Source organism: Mirounga angustirostris, unplaced genomic scaffold (genome assembly GCF_029215605.1).
Source record: "Mirounga angustirostris isolate CCGP_5_RB_7025 unplaced genomic scaffold, mMirAng1.0.hap1 SCAF_2, whole genome shotgun sequence".
NCBI classification, from domain to species: domain Eukaryota; kingdom Metazoa; phylum Chordata; class Mammalia; order Carnivora; family Phocidae; genus Mirounga; species Mirounga angustirostris.
Window position 1 is genome coordinate 64232107 of NW_026991710.1, and position 22545 is coordinate 64254651.

The 22545-nt window shown below is 37.2% G+C and overlaps 1 protein-coding gene across 5 annotated transcripts in view; it reads right to left on the bottom strand.

The window, feature by feature from the left end:
* The window catches only part of ANTXR2 (ANTXR cell adhesion molecule 2), a 151425-nt gene that overhangs the window by 75869 nt on the left and 53011 nt on the right, over positions 1–22545 (bottom strand). For all 5 annotated transcript variants that reach the window (XM_045880923.3, XM_064584678.1, XM_045880922.3 and 2 more), the window contains 2 exons: positions 21241–21319; positions 8912–9007 (listed from right to left, as the gene is read on the bottom strand). In XM_045880923.3, the coding sequence (XP_045736879.1) occupies positions 8912–9007; positions 21241–21319 (175 nt within the window). The remainder of the gene's footprint in view (positions 1–8911; positions 9008–21240; positions 21320–22545) is intronic.

Genomic DNA, 22545 nt, shown 5'->3' on the forward strand with positions numbered 1-22545 from the left:
AGGACCCAGGTCCATCTATCTCCAAACTGAGTTTGACTTCTTCTGCCAAATGACATCCTTTTAAAATAAGGTTCGACTGCAAAGAGAAAGGGTGTAAAAGAAAAAGCTGAAGATGTGTTGAGTAGTTGTTAATTTCTAGAATGCATGAATGGATGGATAAGTGGATTAATGGGTGGATGGATGAATAAATAGTAGGTAAGTAGGTAGGTAGGTAGATAGATAAAGATAGATAAATTAAAACCTTATAGTAACTATGAAAGAGCCTATCATTCCCACTTTATAGAGACATAACTTGTTAATTAATATGGCCAACATCACTGACCTAGAAATGTTGGAACAGAAAATAAAATGATTTTTATGTGATGTTTCAAAATGTTCCCTCTCACCAATCTACTACAGGGCCTCATAAGTAACAAAAGAGGGTGAAAATAATCTGAAGCCATTTGGCTCAAAAGTCAAAATGGAAAAAAATCTGTGTCCAACTGATATCCCTACATTTCAGCAAAACTAGTGCAGGAGAAAAGGAAACCTTACTGTCAGTGTAAATACATTAAAAATAACAGTCATGAGAATCCCATTCTTGTACTAAATAGTGCAAGAACACATCCATTTCAGAAAAGGATGTATTCATATGCACCATATTTTATGAGAATTTGCAGATTTTAAAAGGCATAATATTGCCTAGTTGCCAGGATTTTTTCCACTTAGCATCCTTTAGTTCTGTATTGAAGATTCTGGAAAACACTTTCACCACTTTATGAACCATATGTAGAGTTTGATTCTCCTCCAATTTTTTTTTTCATTTGTTATTATCATCATCAGGGAGGATTACATCTCATCTACTTAGCTGCTAGAATGAAGATTTCAGTTTGGAGGAGAGCCGATTTCTTAAAAAAAAAAAAAAAGTTAGCTGCTTCAGGCAACAGTCCTTTTGATCTGCTCATTAACACTTTTCAAATGTTCGAGTGATGTGGGCATTCTTTGCGCTAGAAAATGTCAGCACTGGAGCCTGCAGCCAGCTTGATGCAATCATATGTTCCAATATTCAGAAAAGAGTGAAAAGAACTGTCAACAGTGAACTGCCTTGGATTAAAAAAAAGATACCATACAACGCCTGTAGATCAAGTAGTGTTTCAGGACTGATTCTTGCCAGTGACAAAAACAAATGCCCAATTTATCAGCAATGTCATCTAAGCGACTAAGAGCCCACAAACAATAGAGAAGTCACTCTCAGTGTTTGGAAAAGTTTGTTTGAAATAGATGCGGGCCTTCCTTTCCTTCTTCCTTTTCTTTTTGATAAGATCAGAGAGCAAATGTAGTGCCTTCCCTCTGAAGTGCAAAAACACAAAGTTCTATTACATTAGTATTTGGGAAGTTTTTTTCTGAATCTCACCAAGTTAGATGCTTTCATCATCCAAATCAAAATATGGTCTGAGCTATCTCATCCTCCCTCTCCTTTCCTCCTTGACAGACTCATCAGTGATCAAAGATTCCTACTTTGAACAAATAAATAACCAGTGGGAGGTCTGGACAATAAATATAATTTAAAATGCCAAATGGGGACTGGGAAGAACAGTGTGAGAGTGTATCTGGCTCAGAGTTAAGGAAAGGTGCTGCTGTCAAAGCAAATAAACTAAGACCAGGAAGAGTTCGATACCCCGTTTTGCAAATGCTGTTCTGTTGGAAAACATCACCATGGAAGCAGTAAGTACTAACATCACACTCTATTTCAAGGAGGGAACCAAACATAAATCATTTTAATTAATGGTGCAAGGAAGGCATATTAAAATTTAAATTACTTCTGTTTTATTGTGCATTCCAAAAAAAATCAGGCTACTCTCAAAGTAACTCAATAAAGGCACCAAGAGCCCTCCTCAACAATAAAAAGCAAGTGCAATATAGAAGCATTATTACTATTTAGAAAGAATAGCACAGCTGTTGCTGGCTAAGAAAATGATTCCATGGAGCTACAGTCCGATATATCCTCATCATGAAAGCTCAACTTACTTATAAGCAAATTGGGCTTTAAAAAGATAACTTTTTAAAATGGTTTTTTAAATTAAGATTTATGAGATCTTTATGTAATGTCTTAAATGCACCAAGGAAAAATGAGCTTGCAGTTTTCCCTTGAGGATGGAGAACTTTGGCCAAGGACACTAGAGCAAAGTGAACATTTATCATTTCCAGCATATTCAGATATTTATCTGCAGCTGTAGAACACACTCTAATTGACAACACTCCAAAAAGCCTTTGTTTGCCACCTCATTAGCCTTACATCTGTAATTCTGCAGAGTGTCTGGTTATGCCAAATGATACAACCACAGGACTGTCATTTCTGCCATCCTGATAGTAAAACAAATCTGCCATAAACTCAGCATAACTTCTAAGCTAAACAATGATGAAAACATCCATATTTTCTAATATTTCACTCATGATTCAGTACATGATAAGTTTTTTTAACCTCTTCTGCTCCCATTTTTAATTTAAGGAAAAAGGAAGGATGCAGCTGATGTCTTTGTTAACGAAAAGCAGCTGTAAAGGATGGATGTGAGGATCCTCAATGAGCAGGATACAGACTCAACAGATGGTGAGAAATAACTTCACACAAAAATGAGAACTTTTCCCCTTACGGAATAGTTTGCAAACTCAACACACTCTATAATTCGCTAATGATAGTGCCTAAAAATTTCTGCTTTGCATGAGGGCTCTTTTACTAAGATTATTACTAGAAAAAGTCTTCCAACTATCATTGGTGTAGATTTCTTTTGTCATGGAAAGCCCAGGTACACAGAGGACACTATTCTGCAACATTTTAAATGATGTTGTCTCTCTCTTTTATCCTTGAAAATACGCATTAAAATGAATTGAAAGATTTAAATTTTTTAAGTAGTCTTAGATTAAAAGCATCCTGTGTGGACAGATTTTCTATTGCAGGGGTTTTTCCTTAACCTTTTTTATTCTATGCCCCTCTCCCGCAATCCCATGAACCTACGGATCCCTTCCCAGAATAATTAAGCTAAATTAAAATACAAAGGATTTTAAGGAATCCAATTATATTGAGATATAATTATCTGATATGTAAAAAAAAAAAAAACCCACAAAATTTGTGATAAAGAAATATAAATAATTCATTAAATAATGAGATACAATAGTAGGTCTGGGAACTACCCTAACTTTTGAAGTTATGATATTTGTAAAAGATATTTCAAAAATATCTTAAGAACTATATGTGACATAGGATATCTGTGATTACTATTGCTGACAAAGTCTCCAGAACTGCCAATACTTCTGTGGATAGCAGCCTACATTTTATAAATGAAGAAAATGATAAATTTCAGTTGGAAGTAAAAATAAAGATTTTTTTTTCCCACCCAAGTTCACAGTCTTCAGGTTAGAAATCCCTCTGGGGTATATAGAGAAGCAACTAGACAAGAGTTAAACTGCTTCTACTTCAGAATTTTATTACAGTTAACAATCCTTATGTACTTGCATCTCAGTTCCTATTGTATAGAATGGCAAAGACCACATTTTCTATTATAGATATATTATAAAGGATACCTTTTAAATAAAATCAGTGAAAATCATACAAAGAACTAAGATTGTACCATAAATCCTCTCATACAAAATGCTTCTCCGTAGTTGACAGAATTTTAATTAAAACTGGCAACAAGGTACCCTACTTTGAGGTGGTCTTCCAGATAAAAAGTTGTCAAGTGTTTCAATTTTAAGAATTGAAATAGTTCAAGGAGGATAAGTGTTTACTGTGTAAGATGCCTGGTTTACAATGAGGAGTAAAATACACACAGTACTGACTTCAGGAAATTATTAGACCATAAAGTGAGAGAAATGTTCAACAAATAATCACATAAATAATTGTTTAATTTTAATTTCCTTTAAGTATCACCAAACCAGTACCATTTTCTAACCTGACAGGGTAACTTTTTGAGGATTTTGGTTAAAATTTTAATATAAAATCTTTAGAGGGGATATTTATGACTTTGATACATTTCTTGTTCCTGATACCAAACTGGTACAGTGAATGAGGTCTACACCATTGTTTCAGAGACACAGTTTATTAGTTGAATATTCAAATTCTTTGCTTTTCCCTAACAGTAAAAAGGTCACTTTCTAGCTTTCAAGGGATTCAGTGGTTCAATATCTGAATATGAATGGGATGGTACTGGCCTCTTCTGGCAAATAACAAGCACCCCGAGAAAGCTGTCCATGGATCCCTGTTGTTGAATGGTTCTAACAACATATATGCCTCGAATACTTTTAACAGTTAGAAGCCTATTTCTTCCAATAACTCCTTGCCACTCTGAAACAGTAAGTAAATTCTACTCAATATATAAAACGTTATGCTCATTTATGTTATGGTTACTCAAAACAGAAAGGTAATTCTAATTTTAAAAAATGCATACTGATTTTTTAATAGCCGTGTAACCATTGCTACCATTTTGAAGAATATGTCATTGTCTTCCATTTTACAACCTCTGAGACTCCATGAACAGTTTTTCTGAGTTGATCTGAAAACATATTACATAAGAATTACCGAAATTGATAGCCCTAAGCAGTGATCCCCAGCCCTGGGGAATAGCAGAATCATTTAATGACTGTGCTAGTTTCTTAATACTGCTGTAACAAATTACCATAATTCGATGGCTTAAAACAACAAAAACTTATTTTCTTACAGTTCTGGAAGTCAGGAGTCCGAACTGAGTCTTATAAAGCTAAAATGAGGCATTAGTAGAACTGGTTCCTTCTACAGGTTCCCAGGCTCTAGCTGTTGCTTGCCTCTCTGAGCTTCCGGTGACTGTCAGCATTCCCTGGCTAGTAGCTGCATCCCCCAATCTCTGCCCCCGGGGGTCACATTGCCTTGTCCTCTTCCTTACGCTAATCTCCTTACACTCAGGAGCTTAATTTAATCACATCTCAAAGATCCTTATTTTAATCACACCTCAAAGTCCCTTTTGCCATAGAAGATAACATTCAGAATTTCTAGGAATTAAGACCTGCATTTCTTTAGGGACCATTATTCAGCCTACTACAAGGGCTTTTCCAAATGGCATTAAACCCTGGAGACCCTTAACTGTCCCGCCCTTTCCCTTCAGGGAGAATCACCACCATTGGAAATCTTACCACTACTGCTCTGAGAGCTTCCCGTTATTTAGGGTAGGGAAAAAAAAAATGAGGACCACTGTCTAAAATGTAAGTAACACTGTTATTTTTTGAGTTATTGATTAGACATCTGTGAAATTTTAATCTCTGAACAATGAACAAATCATTTCGTAAGATATACATAAGGGGCGTCTGGATGGCTTAGTAGGTTAAGTGTCTGCCTTCAGCTCAGGTCATGATCCCAGGGTCCTGGGATCGAGCCGCACGTCAGGCTCCCTGCTCAGCAGAGAACCTGCTTCTCCGTCTCCCTCTGCCTGCCGCTCTGCTTACTTGTGCTCTCTCTCTATCTCTCTGTCAAATAAATAAATAAAATCTTTAAAAAAAAGATATTTACATAAAATATTAAATGAATGAATAAGAATGTGTGAAAAATATTAGGGCCTCTGTTCAGGGCTTTATTTCCAGACTTTCTATCTTTATAAGAGCTCCCGAGCATAAGATTTTCAAGGAGGTGGATTGCTGACATAATCTAAATGTGCCTGAGAACAGACATTTTAAGTTATTTTGTCATTTTTCAGTTGAAAGATGAGATTTAAATGTTTGCCACTAATACTTTAAAAACACTCACACAAAACAAAATTTATACAACACCAAGCTGCAACAAATTTCCTGTTAGAAAGTAATATTACTGGTAACAATATAGTCAAGGTTAAATTGATCCCTAATAATTTAACTGCTAAGAATTATTTAGCAAACTACATTCTAAGTCCAGCATTGTGCAAACATATTCTCTAAAAGGAACAAAATAAAACAAATATCCTGCCATTGCACTACAAGACCCTCTGACACTTGAGATTTTTTCACAAGGCTATGGTCCCTTTGTCCCTTTTTTCCACATCACCTCTTCATTTTTCTCTAGCTCACTTAGCTTCCATCTTCTATTCCTATCTACTTTGTTAGCGATCCTTTGCTTTGGCCATCTCTAAGGTGCATTATCTGTCACTGGCTTTCCATTTCAATTGATGGAAACTCAGTTGGATACAAACTTAATCCCCACCAGGACCAGACCTGGGCAGATACTGCTGTGAAGCAAGCAAAGCTTCTTTCAGGGGATTATACTAATCAAATCTCTCCAGTGGCTTCTCATCATCCCTGGGGTGAGTTCAAACTTCCTAAAAGACAGAGGAAGCCTCCTTAATGGGATTCCTGCCTAAACCCCACACCATCTTTTGCTGTTCCTTTTCACAGGCACGCTGGGTAAGCCTCAGCCTAGTGCTTCCCAAAGCATGCTGGAATAACTCAATATAATTCCACACACACTTCATCTGAAATGTCCCTCATCAACTGTAAACATCTTATTCATTATTCAAAACTCAGTTTGGAGTCATCAGCCCAGTAAGGTTTGTCTGAGACAATCCCGTAACTCTGGCAAATCCCTCCTCTTATGTTCTTCCTGTGCTTTACAAATGTTGCTGTTGGGGCACTCATGCCCCTCCAGTTATACTTTGCCCACACTTCTGTGCTTCCATATTAAAATGTGAGTTTCCATATCATATTATAGTCATTTTTGTATGACTATACAGTTCCTAATAGAGTATTGACACAGATTGCCAAGGGCTAAATACAGAATTTTGCCTCTACCCTGCTTTTAAAGCTACCTTAGAAAATATTCGCTATGATTCATTTATACCTAAGTATAAATGTAAGTTCATACTCAGGGCTAGCCCTTTAATCTATAGTTCTAAATGTCAAATACAGGTGGGCGTCTCTATTAAGTAAGTTTCAGAAATCAGTAAGTATTCATAATGTTTGTAAGGATAGGAAACTCTCCTGACATCCTGACAACACACCTTAAAGGCATCCCTCTATGCTTTGCATAAAGAAATATACTCTGTGATTCACGATCTGCAGTCTCAGAGTTGTAAATGAACCTATTCTTAACCACCTGGAGATTGAATCCTCTCTTTAACATCCAAAATGGTGGTCAAGATCTGCACTTGAGCACATTTAGCAATGCCCCAGAGAAGCCTATTTTAGTTTTCATACACATCTAAAAAATCATGTACTTTGACACTTTTGAGCCCTCCGATCAGTAATAAATGAAACTGCCAAGTAATGAAGGAAGGAAATCCACCACATCAAAATTTAAATTAAAAAAAAACCAAGGAGCACGAATCATATTAGGGCACTTTTTTGCTTTTTAATTTGAGACTCAAGAATGCAAGCCACCCTAAAATAAACATATTAGGATAATCAAGATTACAACAGGAAACCGTTTGAACATAAATTGCTATGGCAGGAAACTGATTAGTTCAGCAAAGAGACAGGATGCTTCTCGTCTCTACGGTTGTCTGAGTTAATTCTGTGCCTCCTCCATAGACCAACTGTTCTGAGATAAAGGATTATAAAGTGGACTCATGAAAACAGACTGAAGTACAATTAATAATAAATGCAGGAGTAATGCAGACTAGTGCCTGAAGTTACAAGGAAACTAAAATGAGTCAGCAAAGGTGAGGGAGAAAAAAGGCAGTCTAGTAATATCATGTACAACACCGCTGCGATCTACAGAATATAAGGTTCTACATAAAGTGCCGATAATAAAAGGAATGCTATCAAACTAAGAAGGAGGTATGCTTTGAACGACTGCTTCTTCAGGATACTCTTTTCTATGAAACCTGAACAATCTAAATTGGATTGCTCGAAATGTGCTGAACTCTACTACCCAACAGTCCACCCCGTGGAAGACAGAATAATGGCCCTCCAAAGATGTCCCTAGAACTATAAATAATTTCATTACATAGCAAAAGGGACTTTGCAGATTGAGAGTTAAGGATCTTGAGAGGGTAGAGTAGCACGGATTATCCAGGTGGGTCCAATTTCTTTACAAGGTTCCTTAACGTTGGAGGTCCTTTCCCAGCTGTGTTGAGAGTCAGAGGGAGACTTAACTACAGAAGAATGGTCAAGGAGATACAATGTTGCTGGCTTTGAAGATGGAGGGAGGGGTCCACAAGGCAAGGGACGTGTGTGTCCTCTGGAAGCTGGAAAAGCCAAGGGAACAGATTCCCCTCCAGAGCATTAAGAGAGGAATGTATCTCTGCCAATACCTTTTAGCCCAGCGTAGTCCAGTGAGACCCATCTTGTATCTGTGATTAAATAACTGTTAGATAATAAATTTGTGTTGCTTTAAGCCACCAAATATGAAGCAATTTGTTACAATAGCAAGAGAAAGGGAACAGAAGCCTGTATTCTTTCAAAGGTTTTACTCAAACATGAAAAATAACACAAACAAACCGTCATAACTTCAAAACTGCCAATTTGACAGACACCTTAACATTTGCACATGACTTATCTCTAAAATATTTTTCCTAGAGGCAAACAGAGAAGGTCCTGAAACAGATTTTACAGAGGTAATGAAGGATTCAATAAGAACTGACAAGAAAACCTGACAGATTATCAACTTCTCCCATGAACCCAACTGAAAATATCATTCAACTTACTTGAAACTCTTTTGTACTGCAATAGAAAACCCTTTATCCCTACTACCTCTTCTACTTTCCTCTCCCCTTCTCCCTCCAAACTTGATTTTGAAATGTGTTTTAGATGAAGTTTGATAATAAACATTTATTGGCATGCATGTTTTCTAGAATTTATTGTAGTAATAAAAACTATTAAAATTCAATTTGCTAACTGAATCTCTGCTGTTGTTGGACACTGGCATTGATTCACATTTCGAGCCTTACTTTACATCTCACTGCTTTACAAAAGAGTAGAGTTGCAAATCCTCCTTACTCACCACTTTGCAGCAAAGGGGCCAAAACCACCACATCAAACCAATGCCCAGTAGTAGCAGTAACACCAAAATAGCAATGATGGCTGCAGTCCCACTAGACTAGAAGAGGCAGAAGACAAAAAACAAAGTGGTCAGTAAAGCACAGGGTTAAATCCCAAATACATATTTTTTTAAGGAAACACCAGAAAATGATGCAGAAAGCAGAACCAATGTCAAATCAGATTTTCACTTTATTCCCCTAAATTCTGTAAATTCCTTTACATTCTACTTCATACATGTTATTTTAAAACAGGCAATAATAAATATGAAATCTTCCAAAGTGCTATGAACAGTTTTAAATTATGCCCTAAAAGAATGTAAGAAAAATCACTATCTGGGGTTATACGAAAGGGCTGTATGGTCCCTATCATTTGTCTCTGGGAAAGAGTTATTTTGATCACAAGCATGATTACTTTTAGGCAAAACTTATGCAGCATTCTCCCAGACTTTTTGATGATAGAACACTATTTGCATTTGCAAGATGAATATCAAAATTCACCAAGCAAGTGAGAAACCAACAACAATGGTTCTTTTTTTCTTTTATTTTTTTTTAAAGATTTTATTTATTTATTTATTTGAAAGAGAGAGAGAGAGCTAGCAAGAGAGAGCACGAGCAGGGGATGGGGAGAGGGAGAAGCAGGGAGAGGGAGAAGCAGACCCCCGCTGAGCAGGGAGCCTAACGTGGGGCTCAATCCTAGGATCCTGGGATCATGACCTGAGCCAAAGGCAGACGCTTAATGGACAGAGCCACCCAGGTGCCCGAACAACAATGGTTCTTGTTGGCAAATGGTACATTGCGTCAATTCAAGAAAGCAATCTCATGCATTCACACATCAGATTTCTCACCGAAGCTCAAGCACTACCCACACAAGAACCACACTAGTGTCCTCTCACTTCCTGACACCAAGCTCCTTCAGCCCTAAGGAACCTGCTCTGGGCTCTGACTCCAATCCCCTTCCTGTAACCACCACCTAGGCATCCTACACGGCTCACCTTAAGCCACTTCCGCAGGAAGCCTTCTTTGTACCCTCTGGCTAGAAAATGCCCCCCTTTACTATACAATTCATAGTTCTCTATACTTCAATCTTGAGTACTTATCACAATTTATTTGTTTGTTTATTTCTGATAAACTGTGATTATTTCTTTAATTTCTCTTTTCTGTCACTATTGTGAGCTCTAGAAAGTCATGGGGTTATGTCCAACCTACTTACCAATGTATACTCCATGCTTGGCATTTAAAATGATTTACTAAGAGAATGAACTCCAAAGAAATACTGCAAAAGCCACAAATGCAAAGACTAGTATTTACTGAATTTTTAGTGTGGGGATAAAGTTCTCCAGGGGACAAGGTGTCTCTCCCAAACCCCACTTTCTGGTATACCCAGTAATAATGTTTTGTTTTGTGTGTCTTTCTTTCTTTCTTTCTTTCTTTCTTTCTTTCTTTCTTTCTTTCTTTCTTTCTTTCTTTCTTTCTTTCTTTTCTTTTCCTTCTTTCTTTCTTTCTTTCTTTTTGTTTCTTCCTTTCTTTTAAGGGAAAGAATGCAGGGAAGAAAAAACTGTAAATAAATCAATATACTCTCTAGGTGGAAATCTGGGACTTCAGGGCAGTTTTTCAGAGATATGTTTCCTGTCATTCAAAACAAATAAGAAGTATAAGCCCAGGGGTGCCTGGGTGGCTCAGTCAGTTAAGCATCTGACTTCAGCTCAGGTCATGATCTCAGAGTCCCGGGATGGAGCCCCATATCAGGCTCCCTGCTCAGTGGGGAGTCTGCTTCTACCTCTGCCCCTCCCCCTGCTCATGCTCTCTCTCTCTCTCTCTCAAATAAATAAATAAAATCTTTTAAAAAACAAAACATTAGTTTTTGAGATAATGTTCAATAATTGTATTTAAATTAAAACAAAACAAAACAAATAGAAGTACAAGCTCAGAGGTCAGGGTAAGAGCCACTTTTGTCCTAAGAGCTGATAGAGAGAGGAGTGACAAGGGGTGGATCCACCAGGATCCATCTGAGAATGGCACTGAATTAAAAGTATTAGTCTAGAGGTTTAATTTTAAGCAAGTTGTTTAATTGCTGGGAGCCTGTTTTCTAATCCATAAAATAAGAGAGCCAGTCATCCCCACAGCATGAAACTCTCTGTGGAAAAGCCATTACTGTGCTTTCTCTCTTAGAAAATCACCGTGCGTATTAACATACTTAGAAAGCTCTGAGTGGCTTTGCGGTAAAGTAGTTCAACTTACCTCAGCACCGAACCATCTTCTTTCTCATAACATTTTAAATACCCTGTAAATCTAGGATTCCCTAGAATCCACATTGAGAAATGTCTGGATTGGTCAAAGCTGAGAGACTTTCGGATGTTTAAGTGACAATGGTAGTAGCATTCAGTCAGAACATTTTATAAAGTGCAATATGAGGCGCCTGTGGGTGCAGTTGGTTAAGGGTCCGACTCCCTTGGTTTCAGGCTCAGGTCATGACCTCAGGGTGGTGAGATCGAGCCCCACACGGGGCTCCACGGGGCTCCAAGCTCAGTGCAGAGTCTCCTTAAGACTCTCTCTCCCGGGCGCCTGGGTGGCTCAGTCGTTAAGCGTCTGCCTTTGGCTCAGGTCATGATCCCAGGGTCCTGGGACTGAGTCCCACATCGGGCTCCCTGCTCAGCAGGAAGCCTGCTTCTCCCTCTCCCACTCCCCCTGCTTGTATTCCTGCTCTCGCTATCTCTCTCTCTGTCAAATAAATAAATAAAATCTTTTTAAAAAATAAATAAATAAAAATTTAAAAAAACAAAAACAAAAGACTCTCTCTCCCTTTGCTCCTCTCCCCAAAATAAATAAATAAATCTTTAAAAAAAATAAATAAAATGCAATACATAATGACATACGCACAAAACGAGGTAATAATCTTTATGTAAACAGTTACATGTAAACAACTGAGAACAGAAGAGAAGGTAGTTTTCAAAAGACGTGGCAAGGAAGTGCTGCAAAATATACTTGGTTCAGCTAATCAGAAAAATCTTGACATATGTATCCTTTCCCCATATCATCTGTTATTATCACAATGGAAGGGGAAAAAAAAGATTAGCATAGAGCAGTGTGGAAACCATCCCCAAACAACTCCATTTTTATAGCTAGCGATTACTAGCAGCCTTTCAGTTTTAATAAATCTATTTTTAAAATAACTAATTCTCAGGGCAGCATAAACCATAAAACATTCATTACTTTCAGAAATTTTCAACAGAAGATTATGAATCAACTACACATGAACAATTAAAGCTATCCTTTGATTTCTGATTTTGCATCTGAATGGAAGAGGGAACAAGCAAGGTATTTATACAGCTGATAAAAGGTTGCAAACTCACCAAAACTGGCACCACCAAAGTATCATCACTTAGAGTCTTTGATCATTTTATTTATCTTATCTTTCAGAAGACAACAAGAATAACGATGGAAACTTGACATGCACAGCTATCTTCACTGAGTTCTACCATTCACTATGTGACCATTCTTAAGGCACTAGAAGAGGCTATGACATGATATTCACCATAAAGAATTAACTTAAAATAGAAGAAATAAAAAGACATGAATTCATGTAACAACTTCCTGTTGTGGAGTTTGGTAGAATAAAAATGTGAGCTCAACATTTCATTATTAATGTATCTTAAATGTCTAAATTAATGTCTGGCACACAGAAACTTCTGTGTGTGTGTGTGTGTGTCTGTGTGTGAAAGAGAGAGAGGGGGAGAGAAAGAGAAAGAGAAAAGGAGAGAGAGAGAGAGAATATCAATACTTTACAGAAAATTTCCAGGCAAATAAGTTCTCTGTCCTTAAAACCAAAGAAAACAACTCAGAACATACATCAAGCCACTTAAGAAAAACTCAAAGGGCATCTTTCTACACAGAATTCTAAACATTGGTTAACAAATCATGTAACTCTCTACAGCCTTGATTATGCTAAGCTCTAAAATCTAGGCAAACGGGAATATGACAGGAAAAGAATGTCAAAGAAATACATAGAAAAGTGTGATACCCTACGGGAGAAATGCTATCAAATGCATAAACTCATGATCCTGCCTCTTATATGAAATACCCCGAATTTGACTGTTTATGCACAGAACAAATACAGCATTCCCTACCAGTCCTTTCCCACATTAGGATCTAGTCACAGCCCTCATGGAAATGGCTCACCATTTGTCTGTGCTATACAGTTTTCAAAAAGGTTCTATGAACACTTGGTTTCCTCCTTTCTTAGAATTCAAACATTGTGTTCAGAAATAGGAACATTCAACTAGAGGATATCAATCTGTTAAAAATGTAGTGGTTACTTTTTTTTCTTTCTATGGATGTGTCATTAGCCGGAAATGCAGAAAATCATATTGACAGAATATAAAGTAGATGGGCTCGCCATGATAGGCAGTTAAAATTCTTGATTTTTCCTCCAAAACAATGACTCTATTAGGAATATTAATAAAATACTATGCACATCCAGATGTAAATATACATTTATTATGGCAATATTATCACATCAACTGACTCCAAAGGTTGGTTCATCTTCAATAAAATTAAAAAAAAAATACACACTTTCTAAAGACCTGTGGACCTAATCTTTATCATATTTTAGCTAAGTGTGATGAAAAACAGGGCAGAGGAAGCAAAGAAAGTCATGCAACAGGGCAGAAGAAGCAAGAATGTCATGCAACTCAACCTTGTCATAAGTGTATGAGACACAGTCCCTGGATACCCCTAGTCCCAGACATGAGCTCAGTTAACTAGATACAAATTCAGGCTTTCCCACTTCCGTTGTTTTCATTTGCCAAAGCCATTATTAGAGCATGAAAGACTTCAATCTTGAAAGGGAAATCATTTCATTGTTCACATAGCTTTATAAACAAATTAAGGAAAGGTCAACCACATAGACTTCAGTCCTATGAGCAGATAGCAGGCTGCAAACTGCAGACTTAAGAGTCAAAAGAAACTAGCCATGATTACACATCGATCTGTGTCATGGGCAGAAACTAAAAGCCTCTCATTCTGGTTAGTATGACTCCCTTTAAATTCTAGGCAGTTAAGTAGGTACCAAAGTTACAAAGTTGGACAAGTCTACATGAAGTCCACGGGTTAGCTGGAGAGACAAAACCCTGAGCGAATAACCACAAATGTGAGGAAGTGGGAGGCAACTAACCTGGTCGGAGGCTCTGAGGAAGTAAGAAAGCCCGGGGAAGGGCACCTGGTGGCTCAGTCGTTTGGGCATCTGCATTCGGCTCAGGTCATGATCCCAGAGTCCTCGGATCGAGTCCCACATTGGGCTCCCTGCTCAGCAGGAAGCCTGCTTCTCCCTCTCCTCCCTGCTCGTGCCCTCTCTCACTATCTCTGTCTCTATCTCTGTCTCTCTCTCTCAAATAAATAAATAAAATCTTTAAAAAGAAAGAAAAAGAAAGAAAGAAAGAAAGAAAGAGAGAAAGAAAGAAAGAAAGAAAGAAAGAAAGAAGAAAAGAAAAGAAAAGAAAAGAAAGAAAGAAAGAAAGAAAGAAAGAAAGAAAGAAAGAAAGAAAGAAAGAAAGAGAAAGCAAGCCAGCCCAGGGAGAAAGTGAGGCAAACTTAGTGGCCTCTTGCAAGGACAAGAGAAAGACAATGGTGGCTGGAACACAGAGTTTGAGGGGACTAGCACCTGAAGAAGCTAGCGAGAAGGTCTGAAACACAAATTTCTGTAAAATGGTAGAGAGAATTGGCCATCTGTTACAACGGATTAATGTCCGTTTGTTGGATGACCTTTCAAATGGCCATTTGTTGGACTGAATCTTTCTAACCATAGTTTTGAAAAAATGGCATTCTCAGATGTCTATGAGGAGTAGATTGTGCAAGTTAGCTGAGGAGTCCAGTTTGAGACTTACTATCCAGATGATGGTTCAAGCTATGAAGCCAGAACTCTTTTAAGGGTTATCTGAGGACATACCAAAACCTTGAGCTTGACGTTAGGGTAGAGAAAATATATTCTGTAGTCATCCTGGACACAATAATTTTTTGAACTTGGTCTGCATCTAATTTCCTTTTCTTCATTAAAAACGAGTTTTCTAATCAAAAACTTCACTCTACCCCATGTAACTAAAATTCTAGCTAAGAGAATCATAGAAGTATAAAAACAAATCAGTCACTACTGTACTTGCAAAATAACCCTGAGAAAGAGGAATAACTCAAAAATTTTAAAATTCATATAACTATGGGAAAGAATCATTCAAAAAATTTCAAAGCTGTCATAATCTACCTAGAAAATAATTAATCACAGCAACCACAATTGAAAAAGAGAAAAGGGGAAATGGGTCTCCAAAATTTTTTTTCTATGGACTTAGAGTTAGGGGAAGAAAAAAGTCACAGAGTGAGTGATGGTTTCATTTTCTGAATTCTTCTGGAAGATTCGCTATTAGGAATTAGCAAACTATGTCCCAAAGGCCAAATCAGCTCATCTGTTTCATAAGGCCCCTGGCAAGCTAAGATTTTTTTTTTTTTTTTTTACATTACTACATAGCTGAAAAAAATCAAGAGTATGTTACATAAAATTCAAATTTCAGGGTACACAGCTTTGTTGAATGCAGCCACGCCCATTTGTTTACATAATGTTTATAATGGCAGAGTTGAGTAGTTGTGACAGAAACTGTATAGCCCTCGGGCGCCTGGGTGGCTCAGTCGTTAAGCGCCTGCCTTCGGCTCAGGTCATGATCCCAGGATCCTGGGATCGAGTTGCCACATCGGGCTCCCTGCTCGGCGGGAAGCCTGCTTCTCCCTCTCCCACTCCCCCTGCTTATGTTCTCTCTCTCACTGTGTCTCTCTCTGTCAAATAAATAAATAAAATCTTTAAAAAAAAAAAAGAAAGAAAGAAACTGTGTAGCCCTCAAACCCTGAAATATTTATTATCTGACCTTTACAGAAAAAACTGCCAACCTGTGTTTTATATAAATCAAATTAAGAGGTTACAAATGGCAGATTGCACAAGTGTTCAGGCCAGCGGGGAGGACAGACTTGGATTCAGTTCTCAATTCTAACATTTACTTGACTGTGAAACTGAGCAGGTAACTGAACCTCCAGAGCCTCCAGGCTCCAAGTCCCCCCTGTTAGGGGCAGTGAGGGCTGCAGTCAGTCGATGTTCTTTCTCATCAAGCCAGTCACCCTGCTGAGAGCTGGGTCTGCCCAACAGAAGAAGCACCTTCTAACGTGTTTGCATAAATGTGCACTAGAGATGGGAGGTGGCTCTCTGTTCCTCATCGGCAAAATTAAGGTTATAGGAATAGCCTCCTCGAGTTGTGTGTGTTAAATGAAGTCATAGAGTGCTTGGCGCATGTACAGTGCTTAGCACAGTGTCTGGCACTTAATACGTGCTCGGAAAACATATTCTGGATACTGTTATGTCAAAAGAGTCAGAAGAACAGTAGTTCCAAGGGGGGAAAAAAAGATATCTTGCACTATTTTTTTTTTTTTAAGATTTTATTTTTATTTATTTGACAGAGAGAGACACAGGGAGAGAGGGAACACAAGCAGGGGGAGCGGGAGAGGGAGAAGCAGGCTTCCCGCGGAGCAGGGAGCCCGATGCGGGGCTCGATCCCAGGACCCTGGGACCATGACCTGAGCCGAAGGCAGACGCTTAATGACTGAGCCACCCAGGCGCCCCTTGTTTGGGTTTCAAATGCCTGTGAAAGCCAAAGGCATCATCCTATAATGAGTAATACTACAAACTGCATCTCATCGTATCTGAATACGCCTGACAGACTGAATATCACTTAATACAATGCCTGGGTATTTATCATAATACTACCCACTATCCTATTTTATTTTGAATAGAGATTTAACGCACACATCAGCAGATGCATCTCATGGCAACAGTATTACTTTCCGTATCTATAAAATGATAATGTTACTTCCACATACTAGAGGTATTTAAGTTTGAATACTAAATAATGGCTAATTCTAATGGGAAAATGAATTATACTATGATTATTAGCAATACGATAAAGTGAATTATAGTATTTATTATCTTATAATAATTAGTGGAATAATAAAATTTACACAGAAGGCTATAAATCATCAATCTGGACTGAAGCATCAAAGTCACTGTGACCCTCTGACCTTTTCTCCTTCACCTCTCTGAAGCACTTAATGCTGCCTTCTTTTCATATTGGAATTCCATTTTCTTTTGGCTCCTTTATATGGTAAGTGTCCTGGTTTTCCCATTTCTTGAGCTATCTCTTACTCACTTCACTTATTCTATTGACCAAGATGGACTTACATTTTCCCTCAGCTTGATTAAACTTTAGACAGATTTCTTTCTGGTCATAGGTTCCTCATCTCCCCTTTTTTTTAGAGAATCTGCTTCAGAAAACTTCTCATTGCAAAATCTCTGCCTCTTTGAAATGTATATAAATCTCCTTTAAAGTTTCTTTCCAATTTTACAGATCCCAAGGGGAATGTCTTTCTCAACCTGAGAGCTACCCCTTTGAAATGTAATCATCAAAGAAGATGGCGCCCCTATCTCCCAATCTCTGTGGAAGGGCAGGGGCCTAACATCATGGGTGCCTAGCTCCAAGTTTTAACACCACCTCCTGTCAGGAAAATAGGAGAAAGTTTACTTTTCTTTTGGGTAAAGCCCAGTAGCATATACAGGTGACCTGCAACTCCCTCCACCCCCTTGTCCCAGCTGTCTCAAGTTCAATCTCTCTCCCCTATTGTAATATTTTTTTTAAAAAAAGATTTTATTTTTTAAGTAATCTACATATCCAACATGGGGCTTCAACCCACAACCCTGAGATCAAGAGTAGCATGCTCAAGCCAGGTGCCCCTGTAATAGCTTTGAATAAGGTCTTCCCTACCTGTTTAACTTTGTCTGCCACAGTTTTTCTTTATCACTACATATTTCTCTCACCTCAAGGAAGAAAGGAGAGAGGGAGAGGGGGGAGGGATGAAGGAGGGAAAGAGAGATAAAAAAAGAAAGGAAGGACAGACCCAATAAATTATTACAGTTATCCTTTCCTTAATCAAAGGATATTTTATTTTTTTAAGATTCATCCATTTAGTTGAGAGAGAGAGTGCAAGTGCAGGGAGGAGGAGCAGAGGGAGAGTCTTAAGTTGACTCCACACTGAGCGCAGAGCCCGATGTGGGGCTCAACCCCATGACCTGGAGACAACCACCTGAGCCAAAACTAAGACTGGGTCGCCCAACCAACTGGATGCCACCCCAGCACCCCAAAGGATATTTTAAAATTAAGATATTTTAAATTTAAATTTAAAAGAAAAATTTCAGAATAAAAGAACCCTCTCAAGTTGACTAAATTTAGCATTATGAAAAATATAATCCATTTTCTTTCCTTTTTTCATTTTAGCCCTGACTTCTCTGTACACCGGAGTTTAGGAACCACAGACCTATAGGATGAACTCTAAATTCCATCTGGTTGTTTTCTTTCTTTAGGCTACTGATAATCTGGTCTAAATTTTCTATTTTCAAGCTTCCCTCCCACCATTTTCACTCCAATCAAATATATCTACTCTCAGTTTCGTTTTTCTATTTATCTGTAATCTGCTTTCCCCTCCTCTCTTCTTGCCTAAATCCTGCTTTCCTTTCAGGACCCAGTTTATCCTGACTCCTCCAAGAATACAAAACCTTTCTCAAAAACAAACTGGTGGTTGCCAGAGGGGAGGGATGAAATTGGTGAAAGGGATTAAGAAGTACAATCTTCCAGTTTTAATAATATATGAAACACAGGGAAGTAATGTACAGCACAAGGAACATATTTAACAATATTGTAACAACTCTGTAGAGGGAGAGATGGTAACTACTTTTGTGGTTACAATTTCAAAATGTCCATAAATATCAAATCACTACCTTGTACAACAGAAACTAATACAACTCTGTCAACTATTCTCCAATTAAAAAAAAAAAAAAAAACTTTCTCTGGTACTCCTTCCCTTCTGCTTTAAGCTCGTGAAAGCCACTTTCTTTTTCTTTTTTCAGTAAAAATCATGTGGAATTTCATTGACTATTTCATTCTACACAACTCCCCAATGTGTGTCTCCAATCCAGACCTCTCTCTAGAATTCCAGACTTGTATATTCAACAACTGTTTTTATGATTTTTCCACTGTGATGGCTACATAGACACCTTTCACTCAACATTTCCAAAACAGAAGTCCTCATCTTCTAAACACTGCTCTACCTGACCACAACTCATCCTTCTAGTTGCTCAGGTGAAAAGTGTAGAATTATCTTTAATGTCCCTCTCTCACACCCACATCTAATCTGTCTACGCATCTCATGTTATCCACCTTTACTCAAATTTATTCGAACCCAATCACTTCTCATCATCTCCACTGCTGTCTCTTTAGTGGAGACATCCTCCCTGCTCCTAGATTACTGAAATAGCCATGGACTTGGTCTCCAGATTTCCACATTTGCACCCCCTGCAAAGTCTATTTTTACACAGTAGCCAGAATGATCTTTCAAAGTATTAAGTCATATCATGTCACCTTCCAGTGGTTCCCCATTTCACTCAGAAGAAAAACTCAAACCCTTAAAATGACTTGCAAAACCCTACATAACCTTCCACTCATCTTGAGACTCTTGCTCTCCCCAGCTACCTCCACTCCAGCCAAGAGGTCTCCTTGCCTTTCTTTAAACTTGTCAGATACAGTGCCTCCTTAGGCTTTGTTCTAGCTGCTCCTGCTGCATAAAACACTCTTCCCTTGGGTGGTCTTCAGGGTTCACTCCCTCACCTTCCTCAAGTCTTTATTCAAATCTCACCTTTCCAATGAAAATTACTTTGATCCCTTCCTTAATATTACAACTTGCCCCTTCACTCTCTCCATCTCTGACACAACCCATGTCACTTTTTTAAAAATCACTTTACTCTTAAACTACCTTGAGTCACAATGTGCTCTCCTGAGAACCAGAAAGACCTAGGAAGACTTCCGTAAAAGTACATGATTTGTAAATTCCAAATGAGCCATTTAACCTCAGCATCCCTGCACACCAAAATTGTGAGTGGTTATGGGATACAAAAACCTGTTTTCCTGCTTGCATGGAAGAGAGGCTAAAAAAGATGGCTAGAGGTGCAGAACAAGAGGAAGGATGGAGTAAGAATGCCATTTCAGTGAGCCAAACACTGAGAAACTATATAACCACAAAACGTTTGTAATCCCAACCACATCCTGAGAGAACCAGAAAACCTGCAAATTGCAACATGAATTACAAATAAAAAGAGACAAAAAACCCTACGTATTTTCAAAACAGAGGCAGGTGTTGATAAAGAGTTATCCAGAGAATTCAATAGTGGCAAGGTCCCTATGGATATCTGTTTTCCTTGCAATGTTTTCTTACAATGAGATAGACAACTGTCTCTATACAGATAATATTGAGTTATTTTGTTTTTTGAAGGAAGGATGTCTCTCTGACTTAAAGATCAAAATATAAAGCCATGAAACCATGAGATGTGAGAAGGTTTGTAATTTTGGTCTTTTGAAGGCAAGAATTTGGGGTGGTTTTTTTTTGCTTTGATTAATGTCTTTTTTACAAAGATAATATACTCATAAAAATAATAGCCATGTAATCAGTCACTTTAGGTGCTTTCTGTTTTCATGTTCAACAATGAATATCAAAACTTTCCATGAACCCCAAAAATTAACTACAGGAAAACACTGTCTTAACAATGAACTTTACATTCTAAATGATTGCATCTTAGGTAATACAAATCAATCATCTCAACTAAAACAGATTTCCAAACTAAGATATATCAAACTATCAAAATTAAATTACTTACTCATATTAGAAAGCACCAACATTTAAAATAGACAAAAATGTGAAGTCATCCTTAAAATATACTAATAATTTCAAAAACATAATCAATGTCTTAGACACAATAATTCAACCTTCATAACAAAAAAACATTATTCCATTTTGATATTTAATGTTTCAAGGAAACTGCTTCATTTGAAAATCATTCTCCTACCTAATTTTGATTTTAAATATGACTTCTGAATTTTATAAATATCAAAAAAAATTTATACTCTCTTAAAATCTTATTTAATGATTTTTAATCTCATTTTAATGATTATACTATCTTAAAATCTCTTTTTAATCTCTTTTTAAAATCTCTTAAAAAAAAAAGAAACAATTTAAAATAAATTCTATATAGAGTATTCCTTGTGGTAGTCTCCAGTGTCACTGTTTGCATCTTCCTTATTATAGCATGCAACAACACTGACAATCCATAATTATTTCTGGATGGAATCATTTTTAAAAAATAACTTCATGCAAACTTTTTACTTACACATTCTGTGGCTGTGACTATTAATGAGCTCGAGATGACAGATTTTCCTCCATTAAAGCTCACTGAAACATCAAGAGTTCTGAAAGAAAATGAAAAAAAAATAATAATAATAATGAAAAACAAATTAAAAACCAGAGGATTGTGGGAGATTTTTATTTCCTTATATAATTCAAAACCATCAAGAAAATCTACTTTTGATCAGTTATTCTAGCTTTTTTCTTTCTTCCTTTGGTCCAGTCCTTACTTATTAACCAGAGGCAAATTCCTTAAATGATCTAATTTGTTCCTGAAGAAGTATTAACATAAATAGGAACATTAAAAAATTCCTTAAGAGAAATGCTGAGACTGTTTTCACAAAAACCTAAAAAGAAGAAAAAAAAAACCCTTAGATCCTATTTAGCTTATTTTACCTATCTTCAGATATTACTATCTTCGTAAGACTATTAAGAATAAAAAATTGGAAATAATAAACCATTCAAAGGTAACATATAAAGAAAATAATACAAGAGAAATAAACTGAAGAAAAACCTAATTCAATTTACTTGTAGGTATTTGTTGTAGATGGTCCCAGGACATTAAAATATCTTGACAAAGGTAGAAGAAGAAAGGATAGTTCTTTTTCATGGCTAAGACACATCAGAGTTACAATACAGCTCTTATTTTGGAAAAATGATTTTAAATTATAAGACACTAATAATTAAAATTTCATTAATTCAGAGTCTAGTAATTAATTATTTGGGATAAGTCAGTCAGGAGTTGGTAACTTTTTTTTATTTTTTATTTTTTATTTTTGAGAGAGAGAGAGAGAGAGAGAACAAGTGCGCACAAAGCTTTGGAGGAGAAGCAGAGGGAGAAGGAGAGAAAGAATCTTAAGCAGTCTCCATGCCCAGCACTGAGCCCAATGTGGGGCTCGATCTCACGACCCTGAGATCGTGACCTGAGCCGAAACCAAGAGTCTGGATGCTTAACCGACTGAGCCACCAGGGCACCCCTGGTAACTTATTTATTAAATAGCTCTAACAAGAATTAAAAAAAAAAAAAAAAAAAGCTCTAACAAGATATCAAAAGGGCAAAAAAATGATAAGAAGATTTTTAAATATTAAGAAAACAGCTGTTTTCCAAAATAGTTTACACAGTATATTATCCTATAATAATCAGTGTGCCAACATTTGAAAGGTATCCACTCATTAAAGCAGAAAGTGGCAGGTAACATTTTGGTAATCTAGCTTCTATACAGTGCCATATTCCCATTCTCATAAAACATTCTAAATTCCAAGAATTAATAGCTAAAAACTTTTAGCTATT